This window comes from Phyllobates terribilis, unplaced genomic scaffold (genome assembly GCF_046119375.1).
Source record: "Phyllobates terribilis strain yellow unplaced genomic scaffold, ASM4611937v1 Scaffold_9__5_contigs__length_417890890, whole genome shotgun sequence".
Classification (NCBI taxonomy): domain Eukaryota; kingdom Metazoa; phylum Chordata; class Amphibia; order Anura; family Dendrobatidae; genus Phyllobates; species Phyllobates terribilis.
In genome coordinates, this window is record NW_027362769.1 from 35,007,634 (window position 1) to 35,032,421 (window position 24,788).

General features: G+C 42.0%; 1 protein-coding gene across 2 annotated transcripts in view; it reads right to left on the reverse strand.

The window, feature by feature from the left end:
* The window catches only part of ZDBF2 (zinc finger DBF-type containing 2), a 49,173-nt gene that overhangs the window by 11,839 nt on the left and 12,546 nt on the right, over positions 1 to 24,788 (reverse strand). The window contains exons 2-7 of one of the 2 annotated variants that reach the window (XM_073646386.1): positions 21,029 to 21,128; positions 19,167 to 19,218; positions 17,652 to 17,787; positions 17,388 to 17,439; positions 9,819 to 9,924; positions 4,990 to 5,117 (exon numbers count right to left, since the gene is read on the reverse strand). In XM_073646386.1, the coding sequence (XP_073502487.1) occupies positions 4,990 to 5,117; positions 9,819 to 9,924; positions 17,388 to 17,439; positions 17,652 to 17,688 (323 nt within the window). In that variant the 5' untranslated portion in view covers positions 17,689 to 17,787; positions 19,167 to 19,218; positions 21,029 to 21,128. The remainder of the gene's footprint in view (positions 1 to 4,989; positions 5,118 to 9,818; positions 9,925 to 17,387; positions 17,440 to 17,651; positions 17,788 to 19,166; positions 19,219 to 21,028; positions 21,129 to 24,788) is intronic. The other variant, XM_073646385.1, reaches the window with a different exon arrangement.

Sequence of the window (24,788 nt, forward strand, 5' to 3'; positions counted from 1 at the left end):
AGGGCATCTTGTTGTTCTACCTCCATGTAATGCTTCATTTGTGCTATTAGTTCCGTAATGGGGGGATATTGGGATCTAGCCAATATTTTAAGAGCTGTTTTTTCGCCAATATAAGCCAGGTATGTAGTAACTTGGGGGGACTCCCTATTAATTTGTTAGGGTTGTTTATGTTAGTTCAAAAATGCAGCAGGGCTAGACAATGAGAAAAAACATATCCTGGTCCCCATGTGGTGTTAATCATGTCAGCTACCTGGTCCCAATAGGAAACCGATGCAGGATAGGATCAAAGGCCGTGTAGGAGGTCAGAGTGTGGATGTTAGCATTTGGTGATTCGCAATTAGTCTATTAGAAAGTGGACTTTTTTTGGTAGATTAAAGTCGCACCATGCATGATTTTGAACTCCGTTTCTCTCCACGATTCATTTATAATATGTTTCTTGAATAAACTCCAACCCTTTCTAATCTTCTCGGGGATATCTACATCATCAAATTGTTGTTTCCAGTACTTAAAAAGGTATCTGGGTATATATCCACAAGGTTAGGTTTCATTAATGAGTATAGTGTAGATATTGAGGGGGTACCCATTGGAGATAACAGGATATTATCCAGCTCGTTTTGGGAAGTTTCAAAGGTAACATCTCTTAAGTTAGCCATGACGGAGAGTTTGATCTGTTCATATTGGAAATAGTGCTGTGGGGGTAGTTCATATTTTCCCAAATTTTCTGCACACGTTAGCCATCTCTGTTCAATTGGGTGAAGAAGGTGAGATATGTTCACAACACATGCTTGTTGCCATTTTATAAAGAATTTATTTTCACTACCTTGGGGGAATTCTGGGTTGTGCCATAACGGAAGGTGTTTTGAGATTCTGAATGAAAGGCCATATTTTTTCCTGACTGCTTTCCATGTAGAGATAGTATCTCTAAAGATCACGGATTACTTGATTACTAAGGGTAGCAAGGTAAATCGTGAGTGGAGGAGAGCTGTTAGGTTGTAGGGGATGCATAGTCTGAATCTAGCGAGTAGTCCGAATATGTATGCCTTTTATGAAGCCAATCTATTATATATCGAAAAAGGCAAGCTAGGTTGTAATTTCTAATGCATAGAAAGTTGATGCCTTCCTCTTCCTTGGAGGCTATGAGCTTATTCATACTAATACCAGATGAACTGACTGAGGCTGCGTTCACACATTGCGTATTTTTGCGAGCTTTTTTGCGCGCGCTTTTTCAAAATACGCAATGTGCCTTGTGTCTGTGAAATTCACTTTGCCGTTCAGACACTGTGTGATTTTACGCAGCGCGAAAGCGCAGATGCATAAAGAATTGACATGTAAATTCTTTACGCACCGCGGCCTGCGATTTCTCACATATTATGCCCATTATAAGCGATGGAATTACGCAGCGGTGTTCAGACACTGCATAATTCCAGCGCTTTTTTACGGAGGTGCAGGAGAAACTATGGATACTCACCTATCCGATGGATGGGAGAGGCGTCCGGTCCAGTCCTGCCGCTTCCAGCATCTGCCGGTGAACCGATCAGCTGACTGGCTTGTAAATCAGCTGATCGGTCTAGTCAGTTAATCAGTATACCGACCGATCAGCTGATGTACGAGCCGGTCAGCTGACAGTCAGCTGATCGGTTCACCGGCAGATGCTGTAAGCGGTGGGATGATGCCTCAGTGTCTGTAGGTACAGGAGATGAGGCTCCGCCCACCAGCTCCGGCCTGTAGCTCCAGCAGAGCGGCTGCTCCCAGCATGGCCCCTTCTCTCTGCCTCCCCTGTGCTCTCTCTCCCTGCCTCCCCTGCTCCGCTCTCCCCCTCCTGCCTTCAGCCCTGCAATTTGCAAGAACACTCTGCAGTCGGGCCCTGGGAAATGGGAGGCTGCATCAGAGAAATGCATCATGTGGAATCATCAGCAGAGAGGGTAAGTCCATGTGTAATGTGTGTGTATATGTGTATATGCATATGTGTGTGTGTGCTTCCTCCTCCATCATCATTGCTCACACTGACAGCCGGAGGGGGCCCAGTGCGAGCAATGATGATGGAGGAGGTAGCGTCAGAAGACGTTTCCATTCCCATTATTTTACTCGACGTATGACGTCATTACAGGGCACTCGCTGCTATGAGATGTCCGGCATTTCACACTGCACGCTGATGAGACCGGAGCATCGGCTGGAACCTGGAGAGGTGAGTACTGGATCTATTTTTCTTTTAATCAGTGACCGGTGGCCATAATACAGTATGAGTGTACACTGCAGAAAAAACGCATGCGTAAAAAAATGCAGCAAAAAAACGCAGTGTGTGAATGGAGGTGCTTTTTTCACCTGCGTAAAAAAACGCACGTAAAAACTGCAGGAAAATAAGCGCGCGTAAAAAAAATGCAACAAATACGCAATGTGTGAACGCAGCCTAAAAGCTCTATTAAGTATAGTAACGTCTGAGTGATTTAAAAGTAATGTTAAGGTTTGTTTACCTATCTTGATACCCAAGTATGTAATATATGAGGGGGCTAACATTATGCCACCAAAAGATCCACTCGGGAATAATTTTATTCCTCTATGGGTAAGAGGGAGTATTTCGCATTTTTTGACATTTATTTTAAACCTGGAGTAAGTGCCGAAGTTCTTAAGTAGTTCGAGAACTTTAGGCAAATGCTGAATGGGATCAGACATAAATAAAATGACGTCATCAGCAAAAAAGGCTGCCTGTATTGACCTCCTTGTGAACTGGATGCCCGAAGAGGTGTATGGATCTGATAATATGCGGACTAAGGGTTCCAGAGCTAAATTGAACAGGAGGGGGGACAATGGACAGCCTTGTCTCGTTCCTGATAAAGCATTGTTTTTTTGCCTTGTTTTTCATTTATTATTTTTACGGTGTTCACTGAAGGGGTTAACTAGTGGGACAGTTTTATAGGTCGGGTCGTTCCGGGCGCGGCGATACCAAATACGTGTACTTTTCTTTTTTTTTTTAACACAGATAAATGTATTTATTGGATTAATATTTTTTCTTTTTTTTTCGTATAGATTTTTATAATTTTTATTAACTTTTTTTTTTACTCTTTTACATTATCCCAGGATGGGACATCAACTTCAAAAGTGACAGATCACTGATCTTATACCCTGCAATGCTTCGGCACTGCAGAGCATCAGATTAGCATCTGACAAGCACGGAGGAGGCGTCTCAGGGCCTGCTCTCTGAACAGGCGCTGACAGGCCACCTTCCCTGAAGACCCTGGGGTCACCATGAAGACCATCAGCACAAAGCATTCGCATCGCACCGCGATCGATCGCCAAGGTATGGCCATAATGGCCCTATTATACTGATTAAATCGATACCTTTGTTGAAGGAATCCGATAAATGGTTCTCTGATGACATCTTCTGTGCTTCGTGGCAGGCCTGGGGGGGGTTGGGTCATCTTCTCTTCTTCTGCCCCGGCCCCTCTGCCTGCCTCCTGTGTTCCTACAGGTCACTGATTATTCAGTGACCTGCCTCAGTTTTGAAATTTCGTGCAGCCATCATCGAGTGGGCACTGTGTGCGCAGTGCGAGATTCCCCGTCTGGTATTCAGCTCTTTAATAAAATGGAGCCGGAGTTGGGAGCATGTGCAGATTGAGGTCTGAGCCGAGAAATTTCAAAACGGAGGCAGGTCACCGAATAATCAGTTACCTGTGGAGTCAAAGCAGGCAGGCGGAGGGGCCGGAGCATAAGGCCCAACCCCCCCAGGCCCGCCCGATGCAAAGGAAACGTCATCAGGAGAAAACTTCAAACCAGGATTAAAAAACTTAAAAAACTCATCGGATTCCATCAACAAAGGTATCAATTTAATCAGTGTAAGGCTACGGCCCCACTAGCAGTATTTGGTCAGTATTTGTTCTCAGGAGTGGGAGCCAAAAGCAAGTGAGGAACAATCAGAGAAAAGGTATAATAGAAACAAGTCACCAATTCTGCAGTCATCACCCACTCCTGGTTTTGGCTCCCACTCCTGAGAAAAAATACTGACCGAATACTGACCAAATACTGATAGTGGGGCCGTAGCCTAATAGTGGCATTATGGCCATACTTTTACTTTATAGTTGTAAATCCGGCAGACAGGTTCTCTTTAAACTTTTGGAAACTGGAGTACATCTCTGGTAGAGGTGCACTTATAAGACACGCCTAATTCATTAAAGGGAAACGGTCATATCAAAAACGCTATTAACCTTCAGATAAGGGGTTAATCTGCAGGTTAATAGCATTCTTTCAGTGAGGCAGCCGAATGGCTTTAGAACACTATTAACCAGCAGATTAATACCATATCTGCCGGTTAATAGTGTTTTTTACATGATAGGTTTCCTTTAAGAGATGCAGGGCGGCTGCTGAGAGATGCAGGGCGGCTGCTGAGAGATGCAGGGCGGCTGCTGAGAGATGCAGGGCGGCTGCTGAGAGATGCAGGGCGGCTGCTGAGAGATGCAGGGCGGCTGCTGAGAGATGCAGGGCGGCTGCTGAGAGATGCAGGGCGGCTGCTGAGAGATGCAGGCGGCTGAGAACCCTCTGGCAGCATAGGGTCAGTGGATGGGCAAATAAAAATATATATTTTTCTCAGGGACTACCACTTTTTCAAATAAACAAATACTCTCTCAGGTTCTATGACCGTCTCCTCTCTATCCCTTTTTTTACAAGTGTTGGAGTAAAATTTCTAAATCCACCTTCATTTAGACCTTTATCTGTATTATGTAATTCCCATTTTTTGGGCATTTGTACCCTGTGTATTCATATTGTGGTCTCCTGCACATGCCACCTACAGTCATTTTTACTTGATTAGCTTCTACCAATCTGTTTCCTTCTTTACATTTTAATTTTGCAGAAGATGATTAATACTATATTTATGCATGAAAAGAAAGTATAACAAGATACAGGAATATTAGGAAATAATTACTGACATCACTTTCCATAAACATGCGACTGGATCATACGTTGTCACAAAAATAATATGTGATGTCCAAGTTTTACCTTATATCAAGATAATTCTGGGGGTGATATTGGTGTACGTCCTGCAGGAAACGCTCCATCAACATGCTGGTTCCTAAACGGTTCCTGTTGCATGTGGACAAGTGTCTGTGATTGTCACTTGCGAGATGCTAGGAAAACATTAAAATAATGATTGGAAACACCTTGTTAAGAAGATATCAGTGCACTTTCAATTCAGTTGGAAAGGCAAAATTACAGTATGTTACACTTCTCCAAATGTTCATTCTACAAATGCATATTTAAAAAAAAAAATCTAGCCTTCCATTCTTGAATTGTCAGCTAACATCTGCAGAGCTGAAATCAACATCTGAGCATACTATAGTCTTATTGTAAGTGTTTTTTTAAATTAGATAATAACTAGTGATGGGCGAGCACTAAAATACTCGGGTGCTCGAAGCTCGGGTCGAGCACATTGGAATACTCGGGTGCTCGACCAGAGCAACGAGCCCATTGTAAATCTATGGGAAACTCGAGCATTTTTCTGGCGGTCTGCAGAAGGTCAAAAATTGTCCAAATCGATGGGAACAGTGCTCAACTAAACATCAGGCAGGCAGAATATATAGGCAGACAGGCAGGCAGGGTATATAGGAGGGTGCATGAAAAACATAGCAGGGCACTTGGAACACACTAGTGCCCTCCGATTTTCATGCACCCGTCTCTTTAAAAAAGCCGGCCGGCAATTCATCAGCGGCATACACCGGTACTCGACAATTTAGAACAGAAAGAATAGAGCATCAAACATAGATTAGATAGATAGATAGAAACATGTCAGTCACATATATAATAAGTACAGTGACAGTGTTGGTTACTGTACTTGTCATTTAGTGTTAAAATAAAGGATTTATTAAAAAAAAAAAATTGGCGTGCGGTTCCCCGTAATTTTAGTCTCTAGCGGAGGTTAAGTAGACGGCTGGGGCAGATGTTTGAAGCCTGGGAAGGGGGTAATACCCACGGAGCTTCCCAGGCTACTAATATCAGTCCCCAGCTGAATACCTAGCCTTTACTAGCTATTAAAATGGGGGACCCAAAAAAAATGATGTGGGGTCCCCCCTATTTTAATAGCTAGCAAAGGCTAGGCAGACAGCTGGGGGCTGATATTAATAGCCCAGGAAGGGTGCCATGAATATTGGCCCCCTCCCAGGCTAGAAACACCAGCCGTCAGCCGCCCCAGAAATGGCGCATCCATAGGATGCGCCAATTCTGGCACTTAGCCTCGCTCTTCCCACTGCCCTGTAGCAGTGGCAGTGGGGTAATAGGGCTGGAGTTGATGTCAGCTTATCATGCCAGCTGACATCAAGCCCAGGTTAGTAATGGAGAGGCGTCTATAAGACACCCCCATTACTAACCCCATAGTCAAAGTTCAAAAAAAAACACAAACACCCAGAATAAAGTCCTTTAATTGAAATAAAGACACATTCCTTTAATGTTCTAAATTAAACTCTACTTACCGTATCGCCCATTCCATCTAAAGCCAACGATCTCCTGCAATAAAAGTAAAATAATAAACCAACCTCATCCTTACCTTTCCATGGTTCCCAGGACGGCTTCAGCTCATCTACATTGACATGACAGGCTGGATCGTAACAAAACGCTGCCATCCAGCTTGCCATGCCGCAGACACTGAGAAGCTCCTCAGTGAAGCTCCTCAGTGAAGCTCCTCAGTGTCTGGCTGTGACGGCATCCAGATGAGCCGAGTTCATGTCCAATGAACTCAGCTCACCTCATGCACGTCACTGACAGCGTGGGAGAATTCTCCTGCTCAAGTGGTGTCGGCAAATGACGTCACCGCTTGAGCAGGAGAATTATCCCACGCTGGGATGGCATTGAGATGGCAGGCTGGATGGTAGCAGAATGCTGCCATCCAGCTTGTCATCCTTCAGAGACATTGCCTGCGCTCCGCAGTGTCTCTGAAGGATGGCATGCTGGATGGCAGCGATCTGCTACCATCCAGCCTGCCATCTCAATGCCATCCCAGCGTGGGATAATTCTCCTGCTCAAGCGGTGACGTCATTTGCCGGCACCGCTTGAGCAGGAGAATTCTCCCATGCTGTCAGTGACGAGCATGAGGTGAGCTGAGTTCATTGGACATGAACTCGGCTCATCTGGATGCCGTCACAGCCAGACACTGAGGAGCTTCACTGAGGAGCTTCTCAGTGTCTGCGGCATGGCAAGCTGGATGGCAGCGTTCTGCTGTGATCAAGCCTGTCATGTCAATGTAGCAGAGCTGAAGCCGTCCTGGGAACCATGGAAAGGTAAGGATGAGGTTGCTTTATTATTTTACTTTTATTGCAGGAGATCGTTGGCTTCAGCTGGAATGGGCGTGACGGTAAGTAGAGTTTAATTTAGAACATTAAAGTATTGTGTGTTTATTTCAATGAAAGGACTTTATTCTGGGTGTTTGTGTTTTTTTTAACTTTCACTATGGGGTTAGTAATGGGGGTGTCTTATAGACGCCTCCTCATTACTAACGTGGGCTTGATGTCAGCTGCCATTATAAGCTGACATCAACCCCAACCCTATTACCCCACTGCCGCCGCTACAGGGCAGTGGGAAGAGCGAGGCTAAGTGCCAGAATTGGTGCATCCTATGGATGCGCCATTTCTGGGGCGGCTGACGGCTGGTGTTTCTAGCCTGGTAGGGGGCCCAATATTCATGCCACCCTTCCGGGGCTATTAATATCAGCCCCCAGCTGTCTGCCTAGCCTTTGCTAACTATTAAAATAGGGGGGACCCCACATTATTTTTTTTTGGGTCCCCCATTTTACTTAGCTAGTAAAGGCTAGGTATTCAGCTGGGGGCTGATATTAGTAGCCTGGGAAGCTCCATGGATATTACCCCCTTCCCAGGCTTCAAACATCTGCCCCAGCCGTCTGCTTAACCTCCGCTAGAGACTAAAATTACGGGGAACCCCACGCCAATTTTTTTTTTAATAAATCCTTTATTTTAACACTAAATGACAAGTACAGTAACCAACACTGTCACTGTACTTATTATATATGTGACTGACATGTTTCTATCTATCTAATCTATGTGTGATGCTCTATTCTTTCTGTTCTAAATTGTCGGGTACCGGTGGATGCCGCTAATGAATTGCCGGCTTTTCATGTTTCACTGTGAGCACTGTTCCCATGGATTTGGGCAATCACTGTAATGCCACAACCACCATGGCTGTGACATTACAGTGAGTGGCAGACAATCCCTGCATGATTGGTGCTCTAAATAGCGCCAAACATGAAGGACGGGGACCCGAGCTACCGCCCGAGCATCGCGCAAGTACTCGGCGAGCTCAGAGCATCTCGAGTACGGAGATGCTCGGGAGAGTACCAAGAAGTGGCGAGCATGCTCGCTCATCACTAATAATAATCTGTAAAATAAGCAGAGTTTGTGCCTGAAGGGCAACAGCTTTACTCAGAAGCAATGTCCATCAGTATTACCTGCCTTAATATTCTCTGAAAGACCTTAGATGTAGGTGCACAAAGTGTTGTGTAAGGTACTGAGATAACCTGTATTAGGCTGTGTGCCCACGATGCGGTTTTTAAGCGTTTCCGCAGCGGCAAAAACTATGCAGAAACGCTTAAAAAACGCATGGTAGAAGGCCTGCCATGTTCCCCAAGCTCTGCGTTTTCGCCGCCATTGACTTGCATTGAATCGCTTGGATTCCGCATCACTGTATATGTACATGCGGAATCCAAGCGTCTCAATGTGCGGATGGTACTCGGGTGTGGAGGACAGGAGACTCTCCTCCGGACCCGGGTACCATAGTACCTGTAAAAAAAATAATAAAATAAAAAATAAATATGATAATTACCTTCTGATGGCCTCCGCTGCGCTTGTCCTCCCTTGCCGGCAGATCGCGGTGGACTGAAGGACCTGCGCTGACGTCATAGTCATGTGACGGCAGGTCCTTCAGCGTACCGCGTGCTGCCGGTACGCCAGGATGAAGCGAAGCAAGACTGCGGGAGCCATCAGAAGGTAAGTATAGATTTATTTTTTTATTTTTAAACATTCTTTAAGGTCACAATATATAAATCCATGCTGTTTGCATGGATTTATATAGTGTGACCAAGTTGACCAGCACTTTCCAAGTGATGCTAAAATCGCTTGGAAAGCGATTGTCAGCCCGCATGTGGAAATGCATGTGAAGAACGCTTCACATCCACATGTCCCTGGCAGGAAAAACGCATGTACAATCCACATGCGTTTTTTCTGCCAAGGAGATGCAGAAACGCTCAGGAAAAAAGCCTGAGCATTTCTGCATCATGGGCACATAGCCTTAATCCTGTCACCCTTTGGCCACTTTTCATTTTTTTCCTTTCCTTCCAAGGGAGACTACAATTTTTTCCATCAACATATTATGGCTTGCTTAAGTTACCATATAATGGATAATGACACTGCAATCATAAATATTTTTTATTAGAATTTTAATATATTGAATATGATGGGAGAATGATTTGAATTTTTTTTTAAACTAATTTTTTGTATTATTTGTTTTCAGTCCCCTTAGCGGACAGACTATGCACATATTTAGTTTTGCACTATATTGTTAAGTTACCGATCTGTCATAATGTACAGCCATAAGGAGAAGTTAAACTACCAGGAATCCATACGATTAAAAGGAAAATCTTAAATCAGAAGTTGCATAAAATGCACATAATCCAATTACTGGCTAAAACATTGACTTCTCATAACATCCAATAGAAATAATGTAACAATAGCAGACGTCATGGCCTCCTACATGCTGCACACTAACAATACGTGAAAATACAGCTTCATTCCTTACAGAGCACCTCTATTATAAACGGATCCGCTTACCTTTTCTAGGTTAATGTAATGTACTTGGCAACAACTGCAGTATCCTTGTCTGTATTGCCCTGGGGGTATACCGTTTCCTGGCTGCTCCGCAATTTGAGCATTTTCACTTAAAAAACAAAAACGTATAAGTAACATACAACAAAAGAAATACACTAGGTTTTACATTACTATTTACTACATTATTACTTGATTTGTAATATCTGTTGGTGCTATTAAGGGAATGGTTTGTTTGTTTTATGGAGCTATTTACAAGGTTCAAACTGAGCAATATGGGTATACAGTGGCATGTAAAAGTTTGGGAAAAATTACAGTTGCAAGTTGAAGATGAAATGATCTATAAAAGGCCAAAAGTTAAAAATGACACATTTTCTTTGTATTTCAGGCAAAAAAAAAAAATTATATTGTCATTTTTTTTATATTTAAAAGTTACAAAAAGGAAAATAGGCCAATGAAAAATTTTGGTGTGCTCAGATAATTTTGTGCCAAAAAACAGCAGCCATGCGTTCTTCTAAGCAGCGGCCTAGCACTCTGAATATGAAAATGGTGGAGGCCAACAAAGCAGGAGAGTCTATAAGAAGATACCAAAGAGTTTTCAGGTTGCCCTTTCCTCAGTTCGAAATGTAATTAAGAAATGTCAGTTAACAGGAACAGTGGAGGTCAAGATAAGGTGTGGAAGACCAAGCAAAATTTCAGTGAGAGCTGCTCGTAGAATTGCCAGAGAGGCAAATCAGAACCCCCGCTTGACTACAAAAGACCTTCAGAAAGATTTAGCAGACTCTGCAGTTGTGATACATTGTTCTACTGTTCAGAGACACCTGCACAAATATGGTCTTTATGGAAAAGAAGAAAACCTCATCAAACCTCTCATGTCCTCACCATAAAATTAAGCATCAGAAGTATGCAAAAGAACATCTAAACAAGCCAGATGCATTTTGGAAACAAGTCCTGTGGACCGATGAGGTTAAAATAGAACTCTTTGGCCACAATGATCAAAAGGTATGTGTGTGGAGAAAAAACGGGCACAGAATTTCAGGTAAATAACATCTTGCCAACCATTAAGCATGGGGGTGGATCAATCATGCTTTGGGGTTGTGTTGCAGTAAATGGCACGGGGAACATTTCATGGGTAGAGGGAAGAATGGATTCAATGAAATTTCAACAAATTCTTGATGCAAACATACCACCATCTGTAAAAAAGCTAAAAGTTGAAAAGAGGATAGCTTCTACAAATAGATAATGATCCTAAACACACGTCAAAATCCACAATAGACTACCTCAAACGGTGCAAGCTGAAGGTTTTACAATGGACCTCACAGTCCCCTGATCTGAACATCATTGAAAATCTGTGGCTAGACCTCAAAATAGCAGTGCATGCAAGATGAGCCAGGAATCTCACTGAACTGGAAGAATTTTCCAAGGAAGAATAGATGAAAATCCCTCAAACAAGAATTGAAAGACTGCCTACAAAAAGCGTTTACAAGCTGTGATACTTTCAAAAGAGGGTACTACCAGGAGCTAACCATGCAGGGCACCAAAACTTTTATATAGGCCCATTTTCCTTTTTGTAATTTTTAAAATGTAAAAGATGAAAATATTTATATTTTTTGCCTAAAATACTAAATAAATGTGTCATTTTTAACTTTAGGCCTTTTAGAGATCATTTCATCTTCAACTTGCTAAAGAGGTCTTCCACTACAATATATAATTCGCCCATCGATTTAAACCTTGTAAGGAAGTATTTTTGCAAATACCTTCTGCTTCCATATGTGCCTGTGAACGGCACTATCGCTGACTGCTCAGTCTGCATCATGTGACCCCAGCTGCAGCCGCCACTAACATCCGCTGAGGTCACGTCAACTTCCGAATTTCCTGGATTCCCCAAGGCATTACACAGTCGCACGCACCCCCCTGATTGACTTGGCTGTGGGCAGAGTTTCACCGCACGTCACAGCCCAGTATCCAGCCCGCACATTGCCTCTCTCCTCTGCTTTCATCAGCTGCAAGCGCGCCACTGCGCTTGAGACTATTCCCTAAAGCCCTCCACTTAAAGAAGAAGTCAGGTGACAGGTGGGGAACGCAGCAGCAGCACAGAGAGGTGAGTGTGTTTTTTAATTTTATCACCTCAATGAACCTATATTTATAACACTTGTAAGTAGTTGACAACCCCTTTTAAGGCGCACTAACACTTTCACAAGAAAAGGATTATCGTGCAGAACTCTGCTGTATAATAATTTTTCTAAATCACTCACTAACCCGGAGTACGGACGCCCAAAGTCTGTACTGCAAACTACACTAAGCTTTTCCTGCTGCCAGGCTACCGTCTTCAGAGAGGAAGGCAAGAGCCTTAGGAATTTACAACGTTCGCTCCTGCACTGAAGACGGTGGCTAAGGCCACGGCTCCACTATCAGTATTCCCACTATCAGTATTTGGTCAGTATTTTTCCTCAGGAGTAGGAGCCAAAGCCAGGAGTGGGTGATAAATGCAGAATTGGTGACTTGTTTCTATTATACCTATTCTCTGATTGTTCCTCATAATCAGAGAAAAGGTATAATAGAAACAAGTCAACAATTCTGCATTTATCACCCACTCCTTGTTTTGGCTCCCACTCCTGAGAAAAAATACTGACCGAATACTGACCAAATACTGATAGCGGGGCCGTGGCCCAATAGTGACAGGCATGACGCTGCATAGTTAAGTGTAGCCCACAGACTTCGGGTGGACTGTACTGTGGGTCACCAGCAGAAATTGAGATATATTATTACACTGCAGACGCCAGTACTATCAAAATTTCCTTGTGAAACTGGTGGAACGTTTTAAAGGAGCCAGTCAATCAGTGTATACACCGGGACAGGTGTCTTGCACATAGGCCGAAAACATTGATTAAGCCTCAATAACTCAATATGTATCAAGATTATCCTGCAGGCTACACCAGTGGTGAATGCATTGGCACACTTATTTTAATGCATGTTTAATTAACTAAAGCAACTAGTCCTAAAATTATACTGACAGGCATACACTTGTTTTTTTCCTCTTTACAATGGGACCTTATGATGCATGTTTTCCCCTGTATGCTAACATGATGTGACAGAGTCTAACTTGTATCAACATCGTAAGGAACAAACTATAATCCTACATTCTGCAATTATGATTAGATATAATTACCATACTTAGCAACAATGAGGGAACAATCCAATTCATTGAGTCCAATGCCTTTCAGTAACAAAATAATCACAAAATTAACTTAACCCAGAAAAATTGAACACTTCTTGATTCGGTTTACAAACTTCTGTACGTCAATTAACACCAACAGTAAAGTGTTCATACTCTCTGTATACATCACTCAAGTTCTGACAGGTTTAATATAATCAGAACTTTCTTCTTTAGGTCACTGGTTACTTCAATTTCAATACATCCAAAATTTGAAATAATGTTATTTTCCAGGCAAAAGCAATTAACGTCACTTGACAGGTCTATATAATCTCCTCTCTGTTTCTCGGCATAATACGTCATCAATAAGAATCCATGATGTAGATGATGAATATGTGAGATCAGTGATTATTAAAAATAGCAGGATGAAAGAGGATCCAATAAAACATTTGGAAACAAACTTGTGAAGATAGTCCACTGGTAAGAAAACATTATCCAATATAAAGGAGGATAGTTCATCCTGAAGGCATATCAAAATTAAACACCACTGATCAACATCGTCAGGCTCATTTTATTTTACAACAATATATTATTTTCTTCATATATTATTAGCTTTTATAGTTTGTATATAGCAGCCAAAATACTGATAATACGATAAGGAAGATTTATAAAAGTGCAAAAAAATGTAAAACAGGCGGACGACACCAGATTTCCGCTTTTACTGGTCGTGAAATGAAAGAGACTGAAGATGTGTTCATAGACCTTCTGGTGAGTCCATCTTCAGCTCTGGAGAACAGCACTCAGCTGAGTGATTCTCCACCTCCACTCTAGGGCTGAGAGGGGCACACAGCACAAGAACCCCCACTAGTCAATATTGTCTCGACGTCATCAGGACTGATTTTAGATAAAGTGGGACCCAGAGAAAAAGTAAAACAGTGCAGCCCCAAATGCTTACCTATTGCACCATCACACAAAACATTCACACAAGAAGATTTCAGAAACTTGACTATATTCACATCGTTCAGCAATTGTTTACCGGCCTCTTTACGCAGTCTGACGAAGAATGATGGGGACACAACAATCACTAGTAGATCATTCTGTACCATTCTGTAACACTGCAAGAGTCTAGAAGAACTGAACAGCAGGAGGGTGTACGTATGCACGCACGCTCTGTGTATGCGTGCGTGTGTGTGTGTGTGTATATACATACAGTACAGATCAAAAGTTTGGACACACCTTCTCATTTAAAGATTTTTCTGTATCTTCATGACTATGAAAATTGTACATTCACACTGAAGGAATCAAAACTATGAATTAACACATGTGGAATTGTATACTTAACAAAAAAAGTGTGAAACAACTGAAAATATGTCTTATATTCTAGGCTCTTCAAAGTAGCCACCTTTTGCTTTGATGACCGCTTTGCACACTCTTGGAATTCTCTTGATGAGCTTCAAGAGGTAGTCACCGGAAATGGTCTTCCAACAATCTTGAAGGAGTTCCCAGAGATGCTTAGCACTTGTTGGCCCTTTTACCTTCACTCTGCGGTCCAGCTCACCCCAAACCATCTCGATTGGGTTCAGGTCTGGTGACTGTGGAGGCCAGGTCATCTGGCATAGCACCCCATCACTCTCCTTCTTGGTCAAATAGCCCTTACAAAACCTGGAGGTGTGTTTGGGGTCATCGTCCTGTTGAAAAATAAATGATGGTCCAACTAAACGCAAACCGGATGGAATAGCATGCCGTTGAAAGATGCTGTGGTAGCCATGCTGGTTCAGTATGCCTTCAATTTTGAATAAATACCCAACAGTGTCACCAGCAAAGCACCCCCACACCATCACACCTCCTCCTCCATGCTTCACGGTGGGAACCAGGTATGTAGAGTCCATCCGTTCACCTTTTCTGTGCTGCATAGACACAGTGGTTGGAACCAAAGATCTCAAATTTGGACTCATCAGACCAAAGCACAGATTTCCACTGGTCTAATGTCCATTCCTTGTGTTCTTTAGCCCAAACAAGTCTCTTCTGCTTGTTGCCTGTCCTTAGCAGTGGTTTCCTAGCAGCTATTTTACCATGAAGGCCGGCTGCACAAAGTCTCCTCTTAACAGTTGTTGAAGAGATGTGTCTGCTGCTAGAACTCTGTGTTGCATTGACCTGGTCTCTAATCTGAGCTGCTGTTAACCTGAGATTTCTGAAGCTGGTGACTCGGATAAACTTATCCTCAGAAGCAGAGGTGACTCTTGGTCTTCCTTTCCTGGGGCATCCTCATGTGAGCCAGTTTCTTTGTAGCGCTTGATGGTTTTTACAACTGCACTTGGGGACACTTTCAAAGTTTGCCCAATTTTTCGGACTGACTGACCTTCATTTCTTAAAGTAATGATGGCCACTCGTTTTTCTTTACTTAGCTGCTTTTCTCTTGCCATAATACAAATTTTAACAGTCTATTCAGTAGGACTATCAGCTGTGTATCCACCAGACTTCTGCACAACACAACTGATGGTCCCAACCCCACTTATAAAGGCAAGAAATCCCACTTATTAAACCTGACAGGGCACACCTGTGAAGTGAAAACCGTTTCCGGTGACTACCTCTTGAAGCTCATCAAGAGAATGCCAAGAGTGTGCAAAGCAGTCATCAAAGCAAAAGGGGGCTACTTTGAAGAACCTAGAATATAAGACATATTTTCAGTTGTTTCACACTTTTTTGTTAAGTATATAATTCCACATGTGCTATTCATAGTTTTGATGCCTTCAGTGTGAATGTACAATTTTCATAGTCATGAAAACGCAGAAAATTCTTTAAATGAGAAGATGTGTCCAAACTTTTGGTCTGTACTGTATGTATATACACACACACACACACGCATACACAGAGCGTGCGTGCGTGCATACGTACACCCTCCTGCTGTTCAGTTCTTCTAGACTCTTGCAGTGTTAACTTCAGAAACTGCACCAATAATGCAGGACTGCTACAATTAGGCTGAGTTCACACGATGTGTTTTTAATGCGTTTCCGCTGCGTTTTTGCAGTTAAAACGCATTAAAAACGCATGGTAGAAGGGCAGCAATGTTCCCCAATTGAAATCCGCATGTGCTGTGCCCATGATGCGGATTTTTCCGCAGCGTAAACGCTGCGCTCAAAAATCCGCAGCATGTCAATTAATTTTGCGTAAACGCGGCGTTTTCGCCGCCATTGACTTGCATTAGAACGCGCCAATTCCGCAAGACTGCATCTGTACTTGCGCTATTGGCGCGTTCTAATGTGCGGATGGTACACGGGTGTGGAGGAGAGGAGAGTCTCATCCACACCCAGGTACCATTAAAATAGCTGGAAAAAAAGAATAAAATAAAAAATAAATGTCTACTTACCTTCGGTCGGCCCGCGCACCGCTCCTGCTTGGTTCCCGGCACTTTGCAGTGAGTTGAAGGACCTGCGCTGACGTCAGAGTCATGTGACGGGTCACGTGACGCTGACTTCGGCAGGTCTTTCAATTCAAAGTTGCCAGCGAGGGAGAACGGATTGAGCAGGACAGCGCGGGCCATCAGAGGCTAAAGTATACATTTATTTTTTATTTTTACCACTCTCTCGGGTCACACTATATAAATCCATGCCGGTTGCATGGATTTATATAGTGTGACCTAAGCACTTTCCAGGTGATGCTAAAATCGCCTGGAAAGCGCTTGACATTCCGCATGCGGAAACGCATGTGAACCGCATGTGGATCCGCATGTATTCCGCAGGAAAAACGCATGCACAATCTGCATGCGTTTTTTCTGCCAGGGAGATGCAGAAATGATGCAGAAATTTTCTGCTTCATTTCTGCATCGTGTGCACATACCCTTAGTGAGGTTTCTGCTTGTAAACACTGGGGGACATTATTAGGATGGAGGCCCTGAATAATTGCTCAGTTTGCCCCTACCCCCTAACACTACACCTGTATGTCATGTCAAAATTATACTAAGGCTATGTGCTTCATGTAGTGGATTTGGAGAGTTTTTGAAGCCGTTTGTTCCTGAAACTTTTTTTTTTTTTTTTTTTTTTTAAATAACTCCGCTCCATAACTATGGAAGTAGCTGATTTTTTTAACATGCTCAGTAATACCAGCATACAGGGATTATAAAAATGTATAGCTTAACTGGAAAAAATCTGTAGGGATTTTTAAGATACTCAATGTATTGTTCTGAACAGTTTAAAAAGCAGCCTAAATGCAGACTGCAGCGGAGGATTCATACAAGATCACCGATTAAGCATCAATGGTGAAATGACAGAATTGTATGAGTGACCACATATTGTGCTGAAAACTATGCATTATTGAGGTACATAGATTGAAAAGGTATGAAAATATAAATAATTGTATTATAGATGGTATAACTGTAGGTGAAATATGCATGTGCAAAGCTAATCAAGTGATTAGGCCCTTACCTGCTGCTGCTCTCCACCTTAATATAATCTGCTTCTCCTTTTCTATCGACATCTGCAAAAGAACCACGTACAGAGCATTGTAAGGTGCGTGGGAGATACACAGTGCTAAAAAAGAATTGGAAAAACGGTTGCTCCTGATTAGGTCTTTTTTCCCCCGTTTCTACACATAGAACCAACATCTCCCAATCTACAATACAAATGAAGACGTACTAAGTGCACCTTTCCTGCAGGTTTGGGACTCGCTGAAACAAACCTCCTATTTACCTGGCAAAAGGCTTGCCTCAATTAAGTATTTAGACATCAAAATGGAAAGATGCTGTTTGTGACCACTGAGGATAGAAGATTCCTGATCGTGCAACTCTGTCAGACTGTATTGGAAGTCGCTTCAAAACCATTGAAGCTATTAAAAAAAAAAAAAAAACACCTCTAAAAGTTTGTGTAATAAAGACCGCAACAGTACAGAAACACATTCAGGGTATGTTCACCCACAGCAGTGGTGTGGACTGCCCTATTCATCAGAGATCCATGTATTTACAACAGAAACCACACCATTCAGATAAATAGAAAGCATGATCAGTTGCCATAATGCCTGCCACAAACCTGTCTTCTGCATACATACCCCTAGGGTCAACGCACATGATGCATTTTTGATTATTTTTTTCTGTGTGTTTTTCACAAAACACACCCTAGAATACCAGCAAAGTTAATGGGATTTTTGAACTCCAAACATACAGGCCAAGTTCCTCTAGGCTTCAAAAGGGAACTCATTTTCCACTTCAATGGTTTTTCTTTTTGCGTTTTTAGTGTTTGTATACCAAAAACATAGGTGTGGTCTTCCACAGGAAAGGACTATGAGGGCATAAGAGCAAAAGGGATCACCCCCCTTCCAACTCCAAAAAAGAGCAATCCAAACCCACAACTCTGCTACAAAAAAAGCAACAAAATCTGTGATAATCAATGTGCTCTTGCAAATTTTCATGAGTTTTTTTTCTTAATAGGGAAAAAAAGAAACTCATTGTGTGTATGGACTCTTAAAAGGAAATCCATAACCAGGTTTTTGGCACCCAATCTGAGATCAGCATAATGTAGGAGCAGATTCCAGCAATTTGTCACTTACTTGGCTGCTTGCTGTAGTTTTGATAAAAATCACTGTTTTATCAGCAGTAGATTATCAGTAGAGAACTGGTAAACCTGCTTCCTTGTAGTCCTCCATATTCATGAGCTCTGTATAATTCCACCCCCACCACTGATTACAGCTGTGCATAGGCAGAAAGCTGCCATAGGCAGCGTTATAAAGAGCACAGCACTCACAGAACTGGTAGACCTACAGCAGATAAAACTTTTTATCAAAACTGCACCAAGCAGCCCAGTAGGTGATACATCGCTGGAATCAGGGTCTTTGCCCCTAGATTGTACTGTCTTCAGATTACAAAGCAAAAACCTGGTGACTGACTCGCTTTGAGGTTCTACTGCTCTTTAATGCTACTCCACTGAGATTTCAATTGAAGTGAAGGCAATATATTGGGAACAGAATATATTTTAAGCATTTAAATAAGAGATAAAAATGGAAAAATAATATGAGTGTCATTATACTATTTGAATTGGCAAGGTCTGGAAATTAGGATATGCCAAATAATAGAGCAAGAGCTCAGGTCACCTATAGTGAAGCATTAAACAATTATTTTTCTCCTGAAATATCGAGCTTTACAATGAACTCATACAGTACTTATCTGTAAAACAGCCAATGGTATGTGATCAAGAGATTCACAAACGTAGTACCTTGTAATGAAGCAGATGCATCCTCTTCCGATCGCCGTCTCCTATCATACATCTGTATAATAATGAAAGATTAAAGCACCAAGTAAACCATATACAATTCTCACACAAAATGTATTGCTCGTATGGAATAAACTAAGAGGATACATTTACCAAAAAGTAATTATCTATTATAACAATAGTTGTGCAAGGACACCTCAAAGGCTTTTCATAGCCTTAGCTTCAATAACTATTTTGTGTAGATGAAGATGATAATGATATCAATTTGGATTTAATGATTATACCAACGATGTACATGAGGCTTGAAACCAAGATCTTCGGCAAGTTTACTACAGTGTCCCCTTAGGTTATGTGCCCACTATGAAGAAATGCTTCAGATTTTTTCCGCTTCTCCCTGGCAGGAAAAACACATGTGGGTTTTACCTGCGTTTTTCCTGCAAGGTGGAAGCGTTTGTCAAGCGTTTTTGCATGCGGGTTATCAAGCGCTTTTCCAAAGGATTTTAGCATCACTTGGAAAAGTGCTTGACAACTTGGTCACACTATATAAATCCATGCAACCGGAATGGATTTATATAGTGTGACCAAGTAATAGTTAAAAAAAAAAAAAAAGAAGAATGGTAAAAAATAAAGATACTTACCTTCCGATGTCCGCCGGTCTTTTCTCTGCTGCGTCCGGTCTCTTGTACGGCTCGTGGTGGTGTGAAAGGACCTTACATGACGTCATTTAGTCATGTGACAGGTCACACTGCCACCGACGTCAGCGGTCGCGAGACCTGTCACATGACTAAATTACATCATGGAAGGTCCTTTTAGACCATCGCGAGCCGCCCAACACACCGGACGAATCGCTGAGGAGACCGGGGGCCATCGGAAGGTAAGTATAATCTTTATTTTTTATTTTAAATTCTTTTTTTTTTTTACAGGTACTATGGTACCCAGGTCTGGTGGAGAGTCTTCTCTTTTCCAGACCCGGGTACCATCCGCACATTGAATCGCTTAATATCCGCATGTGCACATGCAGTCATGCGGATATTAAGCTATTCAATGCAAGTCAATGGCGGCAATTACGCTGCATGTCCGCAAAATTAATGGACATGCTGCGTATTTTTTCGCAATGATAATCCGCAGCGGAAATTTCCGCAGCATGTGCAGTGCATAACACATGCGGATTATCATTGGGGACCATGGGGCACGTATTACCAAGCGTTTTTCAAGCGTTTTTGCTGCGGAAATTCCGCGGCAAAAATGCTTGAAAAACGCATAGTGGGAACGCAGCCTTAGTTTCCCTTCACATAAGGGATGCCTCTGCAGGGAAAACTATCTGTGTGACGGAAATAACTTTTCATTAAGACTTTGAAACAAAACCCCTAGCGGCTCATTCTGCGTTATACTGTAGTTATACTTCCAATAATACCATCCTGTAAACATACACTCAACACTGAAAATGCAATGCCGATAAGGAAAAGTCATGGGCATATGTAAATCACAGGATGGACAGACTTGCTAACGATATGCAAGTGATGAAAACATAGAAACATTTTCAAAACATCTCGATTTATCCAGTATCGAGTAGGAGCACCGCTGAAATACTCTCACACCCCTTTGCTGTTATCAGTATGGTTATCTGAGGAATGATCTGTCACGCTGAATGCTCTTGGGCAAATCATCAAGATCCACTGCTGGCAGCTCCCTTTGCAATTTATTTTGAAACTTTTCATTTCTTTTTATCCTTATTTGTATTTCATTAACATGTCTTTCCATCCTGTGATTTCTATAGTTCCATAACGTTTCCTTTTTGGTGTTGCAATTTCAATGTTGAAGAGTGTATTTAGTAGGACAACACATCTTCCTCATTGAGCACCAACCTTTTAATGGTTGTTTCTCCACTTATACTTTTTTAGTTCCTAGCAGACATGAATGCCAGGCACATCAGACACATTAGTCACTATCATTTCTGAAGGTGATCTGAAACACAGAAAAGAAAGGTTGTGATACTCAAGTTAGTTTTCAAAAAGACAAAATATGAACGAAAGCAGATTTGTCTAATAAAGCTTAATGCGCGACACACACGTGTGATGCCAACCCTGTTGCCTAAAGGGAACCTTTCACCACCAAAGAGGCCATTTACTTGCAGATCTCGTGGTAATCTGCAGGTAAAGTATTATATTCATGCTGGGCAGGCTGACTGGAGGAGCAGCTACAGAGAAAATTCAGGATTAAAACATATTATTTTGTTAAAAATTAGATAACTGCCTTAGGTCGGGTTCTGACAAGTGTGTACAAAATCATATCTTTTTCAAACTGACATAATAAAAAGGTCAGCTACTCACTTTCCTATGTTAATAATTATAATGGATCCGAGAAAAAGGAAGGACATAGCCCATATGTGTTGCTCTTTGTGCACATCCATTGAATTATAAAGGAGGAGTCTGATCCAGAATACAGATCACAGTAGTTCACGTTGCAATTTTTTTTACACGTAGACCATCAGTCCGTGTGTAAAAACATTGACGTGACGTAGCTCAGATGTCTGTATTTTTAATTTGCTCATTTCACAGAGTCCTTAAACATATGAATTAAAGAAACATTACTAGAATTTTGAAACACTATAATAGGAGCCTGTATATCAGAACATTTAGTGGTAACTGTGATCAAGGTTATTGCGCTGGAGTCATCCAAGGGATTTTACTCTCAACTGTCATTTGGAAGAAGCTATACAAGGACCAGTTTTGGCACTGTTTATATTGAGGGGTAGAATGATTGTAAGACTGACAGCCACACACAACTCAGTAAAGCTGCTTGAAATTTCACTACATTTTTATGCAACATGTAAATTGCGCAATTTTTTTTCCAACTCGAGTTTTTACTCAAGTCCTTGCCAGCTCCGCAACTATTTGAAAGTGGGCTGAGTTTAGCCGAGATTGGGTCTGGTCGACAAGTTCATCATTTATTTAAAAAAAAGTGGAGTAATTTATGAGAGCAATGTACTCCAGTCCCTAAACATCTACATTTTGTTTCTGGAAATCTTTACTATTGGGTATCCCTAAGCCTGCTTTTTACATTGGCGTTGTCAGTAATCAAAAGTAAGGAAGAGCTCTAGCCTGAGCAGCACGGTGGCTCAGCGGGTAGCACTGTTGCTTTGCAGTGCTGGAGTCCTGGGTTCAAATTCCACCAAAAACACCTGCAAGGAGTCTCTAGCTGTCTGTGTGGGTTTCCTCTGGTTTTCTCCCACTCTCCAAAGACATACTGATAGGGAATTTATAATGTGGAGACAGCAATGATGTCTGTAAAGCGTTGTGAAATTAATGGCGTTATATAAGTAACATAAAATAAATAGCCCTGTGGTAGAGCAAAGCTATGACAATGGGTAAAATAACTACAACAGACAGTAAATTATAGATGTTTAGCAGTACAGTATTAAATCCAGTAATTGACAAATCTCCCCCAGAGTATCCCTGCTTCAAACGTTTTAACATATCTCTATATATCAGCTAAAGGGAACCAGATATGTTTTATGACACTTGGAAGCATTTCAGAAAAAACAGTTTTGAAAATCCGTCCGGGGTCTACAGAGAGAGAACGGATTAGTCTGGTGCGGCCTCCAAACGATTATTCCCAGCCCAGTTCCAGGTGATTGACAACTAAGACTGGTGAAAGCAGGAGCTGTATACGCTCCTCTCTGTTCAGGAGGAGGAAGGTGTGAGCTCCTCTGCCACAACAGATGGAAGCGCATCTAGTGCAAGGAGTAGCCCTGTCATAACAACTTGCGTTTGCCAAAAACTAAGGTTAAACTCCCTCTAAATAAAAAAAAATACTGCCGTCATGTGAAAGGTTGTGGATTTGCCACATATTTCACCCTATGCATTGCAAAGAGTGAAATCTGAGGAGACATCCGCAGCATAAATTGACATGCTGCAGATTTCAAGTTCAAATCATTGACCAATTTACTCTGCAAATTTTTTTCTGCAGTATGTGGGTGAAATTTGGTAAAATGCGATTCTGGATCTTTAAAACTTGCAACTTGACAGCTGAATTGGTCGGAATCTCAGACAAGAATTAAAGCGGTATTCTCAAATTCTTAAATTGCTAGTTAAACAGCAAATAAATGAGCAAGTTTGCAATGGACTTGTTTTTTTTTTTTTTATCTACTACAATGAAAGCCTTTATCTTTTACAGTGTACAGCTCGTTTCCATGGAGTTTTAACTACTGACACTTGCAAAGAGTGCTCACCTCCCTCCTGCCTTACTCTAATCTTCTGAAGAGATGCAGTTATAGATCACCAGCCCTGCAGTTTTTACAGCAAGTCTGCCAATCTCCCTGCTCTTGCTGTCCGGAACTATATGCTTGATTGCAAATGCCCTATTATCTCTACATGTAAATACAGTGACAGTGTAAACTCAGAACAAACCATTGATAGTTGAATATGCTACAGCAGATCTTGTGCTGAGCTTTATAGTTCTACTAACGATACAGTTCTACTACTCACCAGAACTGTCACTAGAGGACAAGAGCCCACCCTACCAGACACAAGGAAGGAAACTAAGTAGACCACACAGTTGTGATTTGCACAAGAGACAACTTGAGAACAATACCCCTCTATACCATAGTTACGTTAGCTTTATATATTCTATTCTTTTGTATATAAATACTTTATAATCTGTTTAATTTCTATTGCCTGTGTATCTTATAGGGGACCTGTTATTAAAGGGAATCCGCCAGCAGGTTTCTGTTATGTAATCTGAAGACTGCAGGCGATAGCAGCAGAAACCCAAATTTCAACATTTTGTCACTTTCTGTTGGTGTGCTGTGTACTTACAATAAAAGGTTTTAACACCTTGGGATTATCACTGCTGGACCACAGCAGAGCACTAGTCCTGTCTGACCACACCCCTCCTGTGATAAGCAACTCACTGTCAATAGACTATGTACATACAGAGCCTGGTGAGGGCGGGGTTAGCTTTCTCAGCTCTGCTTCATGCTGCACCGAAAAACTCTGGTTGTATCACAACTATTGCACCCAGTAAACTAAGTGACACATCACTGGAATCAGGTTCACTTGCCCCATATTATGCTACTATTAGATTAAATGGCAAAAACCTGCTGACAAATTCCCTTTAATTTCATGCCGTCTGAAGCACAGCACGAATCAGAGCCAGCCAACAGAACTGTAGCCATATACAATCCTTTCTGTAATGCTGAGGAGTTTCAGTTAAAACACTGTAGGAAAAGCCGTCCGGGGACAATAGTGCGAGATTTGACTAGTCTTGTGCGGGCCTCGCTGGTTTCTCCCATATGTAAATAGCCAGAAATTTCTAATTAACAGCAGAGGGGTGGGTAGAATTTGGCAGAGGATAGTTCTGGACTAGTCTAATCTCTCCCTATAGCCCACAGGACGGCTTTTCAAATGTTTATTGTACGCGGCATAACAGAGTCAAAACATACGTGGCTGCAATCGCACAACCAGGCTCTGATTTATACCGCCAGTGATTGGGACAGCATGAATCTAACGACAGGTTCCCTTTAACATATAATGTTCATTGTAACTAATAAGGGTGAATTGCTTGAAACCAATTTTCAGCATACGTTTTTAACTGAATATAAATGAGGCTCCTTTTTATGGACAG